At 42.9% G+C, this 12754-nt stretch overlaps 1 protein-coding gene across 1 annotated transcript in view; it reads left to right on the top strand.

Annotated features, from left to right (window-relative positions):
* Positions 1 to 4138: 4138 nt before the first annotated feature.
* Positions 4139 to 12754, top strand: part of CAPN13 (calpain 13) — a 78876-nt gene continuing 70260 nt past the window's right edge. Inside the window, 1 exon segment of the mRNA XM_065890833.1 lies at positions 4139 to 4336. Coding sequence (XP_065746905.1) covers positions 4139 to 4336 — 198 coding nt within the window.

Below are 12754 nucleotides of genomic sequence, written 5' to 3' on the forward strand. Positions count from 1 at the left end.
AGAGGGTGTGGAGAAAAGGGAACCTTTGTACACTGTTGGTGAGAATGTAAATTGGTGCAGCCACTATGGAAGACAATATGGAGTTCTTTAGAAAACTAAAAATAGAGCTACCATATGATCTGGCAATGTCACTCCTGGGCAAATACCTGGAAAAGATGAAAATTCTAATTCAAAAAGATATATGTACCCCACTGTTATAGCACTGCTGTTTATATTAGCCAAGAAATGGAAGCAACCCAAGTGCCCATCAACAGATGGTTCAAGAAGATATATACGTATACAATGGAATATTGCTCAGCCATAAAAAAGGGTGAAATATTGCCATTTGCAGCGATATGGATGGACCTAGAGAATATCATCCTAAGTGAAGTAAGTCAGAAAGAGAAAGACAAATGTTAAGTGATAAGATATCACTTATACATAGAATCTACAAATTAATACAAATGAATCTATATACAAAACAGAAACAGACTCACAGACATGGAAAACAAGCTGGTTACCAAAGCGGAAAGGGAAGGGGGAGGGGTAAATTTAGGAGTATGAGATTAACAGATACAAAGTATAATATGTAAAATAGACAAGCAGCAAGGATTTACTGTAGAGCACAGGGAACTGTATTCAATGTCTTATAATAACCTATAATGGAAAAGACTCTAATATATATAAATATATATAACTCAATCACTTTGCTGTGCACCTGAATCTAACACAATATTGTAAATCAACTATCTTTCAATTTAAAAAAATAACTTGATATCAGCTCTTTTTGCCGTTTTTCTAGCTCCTGTGCCATTTTTCTCACTAGACCCAAGAGATACCCCAGCAGCAAGACTGGGTTTTATCCTGAATATCAGGTAGACCTTCTGTCTTTCTTTCTTTATCCAGAGAGCAGAGTCTTCTCCTGCCTTTGTTTTTTTTTTTTGCGAAGTGAGGCAAGTAGGTCACAGAAGAAAAGAAAGAAGCCAAAGAGCCCTCCCCAAAGTGACAGGTGGGAAAATTGTTTGGCCTTTCCTGCTGCACACACCAGCAAGATGTCAAATTCTGTAAACCCTTCCTGCCTGAGAAAGTGAGTCTACAGGCTGTTCCCTGGGAAAGCCATTAGCAATTTGGAGAGCAGGAAGGTGAGTCCAGTAGGTGTGAGGTCTGTTAAGGTGGAGACTGCCTTTCCAGCCTGTCTTCTCTTTTCCACATCAAGATTCTCCTTCTCCACAAAGCAGCGGACCGCCTCCTCCAGCAGCGGACACCCAGACCTGCCGCCAGTCCCCCAGAGCCTTCTCCTTCCTTTCTGGGCTCACAGAGCAGTAGCTGAGCTGAGGGCACAGGTCTGATGTCCCACCCCTGGCCCTCACCCCTGCAGGCCCCTCTGAGCCTGGCCTGTCATTCATAAGAGCAGGTCCTCCTCTTAGAGGGTGTGGGGTTTCTGCACCATCCTTTTATGGCCAAAATGATAAGAATGTTAATTATACTAATAACCACTGTCGACTGACTGCTTTCTGCTTACCTGTCACAGTGCTAAGTATTCGACAAGCATGGTTTTGTCTGAGTCTTCCAGCAACTCTATAACATGCATATTAATGGCATCTCCATTTCGCAAAGGAGGGAAGTGAGTCTTAGAAGGGGGATTCCTAAAGTCAGCTGGTGCACTGCCCGGTGGTGGGCAGTGAGGACCCTGCAGATGAACCTGGGAACTGATCCCCAAACATAAGGCCCTTTTGCAAGATTCTGATAGAGAAGTCAAGCCAAACTGTTCAGACTCATTTTTACCTGCAGTTAAGAGCTGCTTAATAACAGTCTCATAATTGTAGGTGGGTGGCTTGGCAGTGCTGTATTGGCTCCACTATCCCTAAGTATGTGTTCAGATGGTGGATCCATAGTTTTCACAACCCTCCCTTATCAGGTGTCATTGCCGTTGTCTTCAACTGGCAGCCAACTTCTATTAACATTTTCTTGTTCTTGAGCGATACCTTACTGTTATTTCAGCTTTATCACTATTTATGTAGTTTGTTGTAGGTTCTCCTCTTAACCCTATAGGGAGTGGTGGGGTACACTGACGTATTTTCACCTGTTATTTTCCAAGAGCCAGATTGAAGAAATGTATATATCATACTGGGCTAAACCAAAGGAAATTGCTCATATTCAATCATTTTTACCTTAGGTTAAACCATATGATACTGACTATATTCAACCATTTCTGACCTATAAAAATGGCAGTTTCATATGGTCCAACCTAATAGTTCAAATATAAATTATTCTTATCTCTTTTGCTAGATAATTGTATGCATCATTCCCTCCAAATATGTGTGTACAGTGATACTTATTGGTGCTATTTTGCCGATGAATTTGTGTTATCTAATTTGCAACATACTACTATTATATGTTAATCGTAAGAAAATTATAAGTTATTTTTTAAGTTTGCATATTTTTTCTGTGATCCAAGATCCTGATTGTAAGCTCACATTCTTTCTTTATGAGTTGTTCTTTCATGTTCCTCTCCAGTTCTTTATCATTACCTGATTCCTTTCTCGCTGTGAAGTGGTTATGGATAGGACATATGGACCTTCCGGTCTTCTGTGTCACCTTTATAGACCCTGGTCAAAGAAGATTGAAAAGCACGACTTTATGGGCTAAAGAGGTTTTTCAAGTCCCACAGCTAGTAAGCGTGGATTAGGATTCAGATCCAAGCCAGCTTGCCTTGCAGGTGGAGGATGTGATGCATATTTTGGTAAATGGCATCAGTTACACCCCTGTGGCTTCCTGGACAAGAAAACCCAGGCTACCTTGACTGCTCTTTAGAGAAATTAGGATGCCAACGTTTACTGAGTGGCTGCTGTTTGCCAGTCACTCTGTTCAGTCTGTTAGGTCCAATGTCATTTAATACAGCGATAAACCCTCTGAGGTTGGTATCATTAATCCATACAGGTGGAGAGATAGGTTCACAGGCTTGAATACTAACGCACTATTGCAGAACTGGTAGGTAGGTGGTGAGAGCAGAGAGCAAACTTCAAAGCTCATTTGATTGTTCGCTGCACTGCCTCTTCTTCCTCCCCCACACCCTCGACCTCCCGCCCCTATATTCATCATCGGATCCTATGGGTTCTACCTAAAAAATGACTCTGGAATCTGTCTCTCCACCATCTTCACTACCATTGCTCTAACACTGTCTCTCCTGTGGACAGATATGCAGCAGCCTCCAAGCCTCTGCCCCGTCTGAGACCCTCCCCATCCTGCTGTATGGCCTCCAACTTGCTCCACGATCCCATACACAGATCTGATCATAAGCCACCTCTTCAGTGGCCCCGCAGTGCTTGCAGGGCATAAAACGAAAGCAGTCCAGTTTTCCAACCTACCTTCCTGGCCTTGTCTGCCAAAACTCTCTACTCCCAACCCTCACTCCACTGCCTCTCCAGCCCCTCCCACCCCCTCTAACACCCATGACTTCTCCAAGCCAGTTCCTGGTCCTCCATGTAGTTGCTACTCAGGGCACCTGAAGGGACTTTTTTTTTTTTTTTTTTAATCTTAACCTACCTGCCAGTTCTCCACCCGGCAAATTCTTCTTCTCTCAAGGCCAATTCCAATGTCAGTGCTTGTGGGAGAACCACCCCAGACTCTCCTTGGCAGTTCCTAGCTTCTCCTCTTTATATCCATCCACAGGACTCTGTACACATTTTTAATTAGACCGTTTCTGTTGAATGAGAGCTGGTTGTTGAAATGTCTAATCTATTTTTCCCACTTGATAATGAGCCCCCAGGGGATAAATATCATGTCATATTTATCTTTGGATTGCCGGCATTCAGAAAAGCGCTTGGTATAAAGTCAGCACTCAATAAATGTTCATTCATGTATGAATAGTCTCTCACGCACGTAAGAGCATCCTGAGAAGCTGTTCAGTACAGCAGACTGAAAACTGAACTAGAAGGAAGGATGCTTGGATTGTAGTCTGGGCTCACCTACCAACTGGCTGTGTCACCAGGGATAGCACTGATCTGGGTCTCTGTCTCCTCACTTGTAAAAGCGGGGGACATCTGAGTGCCTTTCAAGGGTTCACATCTAATGATGCAAAGGACTTGATGGCTTACCCCTAAAAATATCTTTTTTCTCACTGAAAGGGAAAGACCTTATACCTCTTCCAAGAAGAGTCATGGCGCACAACCAGGAGCTTCTAGCCAAGACCCCCATCATCAAGTTCAGGCAACAGGACTTTTACTCCTTGCGGGATTATTGCCTAAACAGAGGGCTGCCGTTTGAGGATGAGACATTCCCTGCTGAGACTTATTCCATAGGTCTACAGCTGCTCAAGGGAAGAAACCTCTCCAGCCTAAGCTGGATGCGGCTAAACGTAAGTGAACCTCCTCTCTAGGGACACGCCCAGCTCCTGGACCCTCTGACATGGTGCCTCCCATGGTGCCTCCCCCTGAAATGAGGGGCCTGAGACCTGGTTTTCAGGGCTGGCCCAACTCAAACTGGAAGGAGACTGAAGTTCATCTGGTCCCTCAGCTACAGAGTTGTATCCACAGTGGGATGGAATGACCCTGTACCAGGAAGCAGGACCCCAGTTCTAAGACAGCATGTCACTAGATTACATGCCTCATTCCCACATAAAAAATGGGGATGCATGGGGAGGAGGATTGTAGTAGTAGCTGTGGGGTCTCTTCAATCTCCGTAAATGAGCCCCTCTGTCAGTCTTCATCATTCTTTAATCTGTCAGGTATCACTGTCTTTATCTTTTTTCTTTCCTTATTAGAATTTACTCAAAGGGAAGATAACATGTCAGTCACTTATATAATAGGATGAATTTCAACAATTGCCTTGCCTCTGTCATGTATATTTGTATTTTCAATCCTGTAAAGGCTGATCACCTATAAAAGAGTTGTAAACACCAGCTGTAAAATTAGGGAGGTATTTCATGGCAATGTTCAAACCCCCCGACTCCCCCACCCCAGTAGACGACCACTAACTCCACCTTGAAGCCAGGCGAGCCCTGTTGGTTTTTTCTAGAACTATCTCAGTTTCAGGGCATGAAGCTCCAAGGGAAATTTCTCAGCCCACTAGACATTCTCATAATATCATTTTCATTGACGCAAAGGACCTGGCTAAGGGCCACTTTGAGGGCCCTGATGCTCAAACCTCCTGTTCATGCTTCCAAAAGCAGCCAGCAGAACCTAGAAGAAGAGGAAAGAATCTAATGTCTGGTAAGCTAATGACTATGATTTCAGCAAGCATTACTGAATGCGAATGAAATGCCAAGCACTCTGTGTAACACGCTCAATGAAGCCAGGTTAGGTTATACAGAAGAGGTGTTTTCTGATGACAGAGAACATGACGGAAACGCTAGAGGTAACAACTCTTGTCCTAACTCAGGACCAATTTGTAGCTTTGGGGAAGGGGAGGGTGAGTGGGGATCAGGTGGGGCTTAGGATGCTACTTAGTTAAGATGGGGGTGCTTCAAGCTTCTAGAATCCATCTTACCATCCAGAGGCAATAAGTCCCCAACAATGACTCCCTACTTGTGGACTTCACTCCTAAGGAGAGCTGAGCAGAGAACTCTATTTAGACCTTGGAAGGATTATATTTTTCTCCCTTTGTTATTTTCAGATGAGGTTCTTTTAGAATGTTTTTTTTTTTTCACAAGGTACTGAGCAATAGATGTGAGACCATATTTATAGTGTTAAAGAATTTATAACATTTTTATTTAGAAAGGGTTGAGAGTTTTTTATTATCTAATTCCAGCAACATCTCAAACTGTGATGTCTTTTGAGGTCCAGGAGAAACTGAGGCAAACAGAAATGAAATGACTCACACAGAATCGTTCCGGGAACCCAAAACAGAGGCAGCCAGGGGCTAGATACTTTTTACTCCCGTTCTTCTTTTACCCATCCAAAGGCTCTACCAGGGGGTCATTTTTCATTCCAACATTTCTTTTATAATGTATATGTGGATATGTCATATCTCTTTGTATCCCTTATCACAACTGTCAGCACTTACGCTTGTATAGTATTTTCCAGAGCTTTCCATGTGTCTTCTCTTACTTTGTCTCATGTTCTTTCCCAGTTTTATGAGAGAATATGCTCAGACAGGTGATGTGATTTGCACAATGTGACACAGTTAGTGAGGGAAAGAGCCCGGATTTAAACTAAAATTTCTGACTCCACATTTTGTACTATTCCTCACATAGGATTAGGATTTGGGTGAATGAATAAGTGAGTGAATGAATGATTCTGTCCACAGGCACCTGAAATGGGTTTCAAGCTCTACATGTATAATAGAGAATTCTTGAGTTGACCTGTTTTCCAAGCAAGATGGTGGAGGAGAAAGCTGACGTACTCACCCCTTAAACATGGTGACATCCTCAACTGCCACAGCTCACAGCTGCGACTGAAAAGAGCCTTGAAGGAGAAGCTCCAGCCAGCACGGAGCAATCCTACCTGTAATGGCCAACACTTAGATAGTGCTGACCACATGGCAGGCCTGACTTTAGGTGCTTTGACTCACTGAATCCTCATCATAACTCTATGAGGAGGTACTATTATTAGCCCCATTTTACAGTTGAGAAACAGAAACAGAGAATTAAGTGACCTGCCTAAAGTGTTAGAGCTGGGACTTGAGCCCTGGAGTCTGGCTCTGAGACATATTCCTAACACCACAACTGTGTCGCCTCCTGTAAGGCTTCATCATAAGCTCGTGACGTATTTTAGGCCCCTGTTTGCTGCTAATAATATCTTGTGCACCAATAGAATCTCCTACTTTGTCTGGGTAACGGAATCAACCCCTGTCTACCTTCTGCCCTTCTTTCCATTTTTATAGGTGAAAAGAATGAGGATAAAAATGGTACCAGTACCTAACAAGATTATTTTAAGGAATAAATGAAGACAATACTTAGAACATTGTCTAGCACATTGTAAGCACTTACTAAACACTAGCTATTGTTACTATGGCTAATTTGGGAGGGACGGCATAGAGTAGCAGCCACAGGGACCATGCTCTGGGATTTCTTGGGCTTTCACTGTCCAGTCATCTCAGCTTCAGCCAATTTCAGCAAACACTTTTAAGGAGAAATGTGGGTCAGAGGAAACCATCTGGGGAGGCCGGGGTAGCCTGGCAGGGAGCGTGCGTAGTGCTTTTCTTCTCACATTTTCTTGCCTATCACTATTAGAAGGTTGCCTCCCAATCTAAAGCTTGCTCAGTGCCTAACCAGAGGCCTGACTGGCATCCCCTAAACTTCAGTTATATAATGGCTGAGGTGGCACCAAGGCTCCTTAGGCCGTATCTGCATTCTAGGCTTTTCTAGATAATGGGAAAGCTTCATACTCTAGGCAACTGTTAAACCATCATGGGTATCATTCTACCTCGCGTACTCATCTAGGCTAGGTAGGTTCAACAACGGTGCAAGAGTCAGGGGCATGAAACTAGGCTCAGCTTTCTACACCTCATGAAGAAGAAAAGTTGCTTCGCATCCCATAGTTCATGTTCTCTCTCTCTCTCTCCTTTTGCCTACCTCTTCCTTCTTCTTGTCTTCCCTCTCTCTAACAATTAACCCTAATCCATTTTGCTGCTGTAGAAGCTCCTTCTATTGCTTCCTTCAGCTTTTCTGGGTTTGAGGAATTGGTAACCCACTCCCCACACCCTCCCCTCCCCCCACCAGCAGGCAATCAGGTTCTGTAAATGCCCGTGACTGCGCCTGGAGCAAATGGCACTGAAAGGATCCAACTCCTCCTCCTCCTCAATGTTTCCTGCAACACCAGCCTCAGCAAGAGACAATGCTGAGAATTACACTTATACCTGGAGACTATACGTGATATTTCCCCAAACTGAATTTGGCACTTAGAGTCACTTTCTTCTAAAAATTTTATTTCATGAATAATAACAAATTCCATTTATCAAGCATGTACCTATGCTAGGTATTAATCTAAGCACTTTACATACAACATTTCATTTAATTACCATAACAGGCCTACGAGATAGATAATATTATTATCCTCATTCAGTAGATCAGCACCGTCCAATAGAACTTTCTGCAATGATGGAAATGTCCTTTCTGCCAATACAGTAGCCGCCAGTCACATGTTGGTATTGAGCAATTGAAATGGGCTAGTGTGACTGAGGTATTGCAGATTTGATTTAATTTAATTTAATTTTATTTTATTTTATTTAAATGTAAGTTGCCAATATGGCTTGTGGCTACCATATTGGAAGACACAGAATTGTAGACGTAGATCTTCACAGCAGAGTTGCCACTGTGTCAGACTGAGGAATTGAAATTTCATCTTTGTCCCCATTCTTTAGTGAAAAACATGTCCATTTCTCAACTGAAGAATGGGCTGGGGGCCCAAAACATGTTCAGGACTCAGCACCCAGCCCCACTGTGGATTTTGGCCTGTGGCCATCCCAGAATGAAGTGTTGCCTACCCAGACACTGATGTTCATCTTCCAAGTAGCCAGAGCAGAGTTTCCGAAAGGATCATTTACTATAAATGATTCACCTTGGTTTCAGCATGAGTTATTCCGGAAAGGAAGGGGTTAACAAAGTGGAGCTCTGAATGTAGGCTGTGAAGGCAACAGGTAGCAGAAGGCGACAGAAAGAGAGCATGCCAACAGCCAATTGCCACTGAGCCAAAGAACTTTGATTCCAATAAAGCAAAGTTCTCTAGCAAAAATAGAAAAGGGAGTGACGCTGCCACCTGGCGCAGCCTGAATTGTGGCCACCGGCTGAAAGGGCCTGTGTCTGAAGACCAACACACTAAACCGGGTGTTTCCTCATCCAAGAGCAGCACACCATCTCGGGGAGGGCATGAGGAGCCTTTGACAAGAACACAGGAATCGCTGTCCAAAACATAGGAAGTGATGCTGTGTTAGAAGGGACACCTCCAGAGACAACTGCAGGGGAGTGCCTTGTTTGGTACCACTTCAGGTATGGGTTATGGGTGTGGATGCAGAGGGGAAGAGGGAGGAGGAGAGGGGAGAGGTCGAGATCTCCTACAGGACATAACCAACAGGAGCTATATAGATATATCCTATTGATTTATTTATTATGAGGAATTGGCACACATAATTATGGAGGCTGAGGCGTCCCAAGATCTGCTATCTGCAAGCTGGAGACCCAGGAAAGCTGATGGTGTAGTTTAGTCCAAGTGGGAAGCCCTGAGGACCAGGGCGGCTGATGATGTAATTCCCAGTCCCAGGACAGGAGAAGACCAATGTCCCAGCTCAGCAGTCAGGCTGAGAAGGGGCGAATTCTCCCTTCCTCTACGTTTTGTTCTGTTCAAGCCCTCAGTACATTGGATGATGTCCATCCATATTGGGGTGGGCAATCTTGTTTACTGAGTCCACTGATTCAAATGCTAACCCTCCTTAGAAATAATGTGTAGCCAAAAATCTGGGTACCCCATGAGCCAGTCAGATTGGCACATAAAATGAACTATCACGGCTTCCTTCTGTACAAATGATGTTGCAGAGACCTCAAAGGGCCAATCCATCTCACAGAGTCAGAAAACACTGAAGACCCTGCCTGCCAGTGTGGTCCGTGGGGAAGGCATTATGGGAGCGGAGTGCCTGATGCACAGCCTGATTCCTGTGGGACCTAGGATAAATCACTCAACCTCTCTGAACCTGCTCCTTGCCCTGGCTGGGCCTCAGAATCACCTGAGGAGCTGTGTGGATCCTGAACTCTACCTCCATCTGACCTACTAAATCCAGGTCATGGGGGGCGGCCTCCAGCAGTCTCCATGTCTGCGAAGCTCCTGCGTGATTCTGAGTCGCACTCGGGGTAGAGACTGCCCATCGCCAGTCTTACCACATTCTCTAACTGCCCTGGTGTGCCCAGCCCACCCAGTGACAGGGGACCTGCCCAGAGCCAGGGGATTTTTATCTGCCAACCATCTTGATCTATTTTCTCTGTGGGCCCGGTCTCACAAAGTCGGCCCGGCAGACTGAAATGCTTCTGGGTATAATTTCTGTCTCCTCCTACCTTTGCTCTTTTTGGATCACCCAGGACCCCTCTAAAGCCCAGAGTGAGGAAGGAACAGGCAGCTCAGGACAGGAGATAAAAAATGCTAGTTTGGTACCTAACTTTTATGCACACAATTCTAGTGTTTGCCCATAAATTTGATGTTGACAATTGATTTTTGATTTGAAATAATTATCCTTTAATTTTCATAACGTATCTTTCTATTCCTAATTAACTAAAATTTTGTTTTTTTTCATTTTCGATTTTGTTATTTTGGTAAATCAGAGAAAGTTGTGCATTTATCAAATGCCTTCAAGGCATTTATTGGAAAGGTAGCAATTGTTTCTCCTTTGACCCACGTAAATGGTATTTTATACCATTAGATATCCTGATAGGAAACCATGCTGGCATCCTGCATTTCTATGGCAAACCCTACTTAATGGTAGTGGGTTAGTTGTATAATTTATTGTTGATTCATTTGCCGGGTATTTATTTCAGTATTTTTCCGTAAATGAAATCAGTCTGTGATGTGATGTGTGTGTGTGTGTGTGTGTGTGTGTGTGTGTGTGTGTGTGTGTGTTTCTCTCTCTCAGGCTGGGCATCCAGGCTGTGCTGACTTCTTAAAATAACCGGTTGCAGGATTCTTTCTTTTTTTAAACACAAACTGTAGGCGACACAGGAATTATTTCCTAAAAGTTTGAGAGAATTCAGCAAGAAAATTTTGAGCTTAGAAGCCTTGACAGAGATAATAGGGAGATATTCTTTGATCATTTAAAAATACTGTTTCAAGGTTATTGATTTTCAGGTTATTTACCAACTTGGATCATTTTGGCCATGTTAATTCTTGTCAGAAAATCATCAGTATGCTTAAACTGATTAGTATAGAATTTTATGTCATGTTTTTATACTGCTAAAACCTCCTTTCTATTTCTAATTTTATTTGGGTTTCTCTAGCATATTAGCCAAAGGTTGGGTCTAAGTAAACCTTCTCCCCAAATACAATGTATTCAATATTTGCGTTACTGATCTTGCTGTGTTTCTATTTTGTAACTCACCAGTTGTTCTGTTTATCATTTCTTTCCGCGTATGTTTGTGAGGCTCTTTTGGTCTTTCTAATATCTAAAAGTAGACTGTGTAATCCACGTTTTTATTCCCTTTCGTTTTTTTTAACATCTTTATTGGGGTATAATTGCTTTACAATGGTGTGTTAGTTTCTGCTTTAAAACAAAGTGAATCAGTTATACATATACATATGTTCCCATATCTCTTCCCTCTTGCGTCTCCCTCCCTCCCACCCTCCCTTTCCCACCCCTCCAGGCGATCACAAAGCACCCAGCTGATCTCCCTGTGTTATGCGGTTTCTTCCCACTAGCTATCTATTTTACATTTTGTAGTGTATATATGTCCATGCTACTCTCTCACTTTGTCACAGCTTACCCTTCCCCCTCCCCGTATCCTCAAGTCCATTCTCTAGCAGGTTTGTGTCTTTATTCCCGTCTTACCCCTAGGTTTTTCATGACCTTTTTTTTTTCTTAGATTCCATATATATGTGTTAGCATATGGTATTTGTTTTTCTCTTTCTGACTTACTTCACTCTGTATGACAGACTCTAGGTCCATCCACCTCACTACAAATAACTCAATTTCGTTTCTTTTTATGGCTGAGTAATATTCCATTGTATATATGTGCCACATCTTCTTTATCCATTCATCTGTTGATGGACACTTAGGTTGCTTCCAATAGTACTAGCTATTGTAAATAGAGCTGCAGTGAACATTGTGGTACATGACTCTTTTTGAATTATGGTTTTCTCAGGGTATATGCCCAGTAGTGGGATTGCTGGGTCGTATGGTAGTTCTATTTTTAGTTTTTTAAGGAACCTCCATACTGTTCTCCATAGTGGCTGAACCAATTCACATTCCCACCACCAGTGCAAGAGGGTTCCCTTTTCTCCACACCCTCTCCAGCATTTATTGTTTCTAGATTTTTTGATGATGGCCATTCTGACTGGTGTGAGATGATATCTCATTGTAGTTTTGATTTGCATTTCTCTAATGATTAAGGATGTTGAGCATTCTTTCATGTGTTTGTTGGCAGTCTGTATATCTTCTTTGGAGAAATGTCCATTTAGGTCTTCTGCCCATTTCTGGATTGGGTTGTTTGTTTTTTTGTTATTGAGCTGCATGAGCTGCTTGTAAATTTTGGAGATTAATCCTTTGTCAGTTGCTTCATTTGCAAATATTTTCTCCCATTCTGAGGGTTGTGTTTTGGTCTTGTTTATGGTTTCCTTTGCTGTGCAAAAGCTTTGAAGTTTCATTAGGTCCCATTTGTTTATTTTTGTTTTTATTTCCATTTCTCTAGGAGGTGGGTCAAAAGGATCTTGCTGTGATTTATGTCATAGAGTGTTCTGCCTATGTTTCCCTCTAAGAGTTTGATAGTTTCTGTCCTTACATTTAGGTCTTGAATCCATTTTGAGCTTATTTTTGTGTATGGTGTTAGGGAGTGATCTAATCTCATACTTTTACATGTACCTGTCCAGTTTTCCCAGCACCACTTATTGAAGAGGCTGTCCTTTCTCCACTGTACATTCCTGCCTCCTTTATCAAAGGTAAGGTGACCATATGTGCGTGGGTTTATCTCTGGGCTTTCTATCCTGTTCCATTGATCTGTCTTTCTGTTTTTGTGCCAGTGCCATACTGTCTTTATTACTGTAGCTTTGTAGTATAGTCTGAAGTCCGGAAGCCTGATTCCTCCAGCTCCGTTTTTCGTTCTCAAGATTGCTTTGGCTATTCGGGGTCTTTTGTGTTTCCATAC

The sequence above is a fragment of the Phocoena phocoena genome, chromosome 14 (assembly GCF_963924675.1).
Source record: "Phocoena phocoena chromosome 14, mPhoPho1.1, whole genome shotgun sequence".
NCBI classification, from domain to species: domain Eukaryota; kingdom Metazoa; phylum Chordata; class Mammalia; order Artiodactyla; family Phocoenidae; genus Phocoena; species Phocoena phocoena.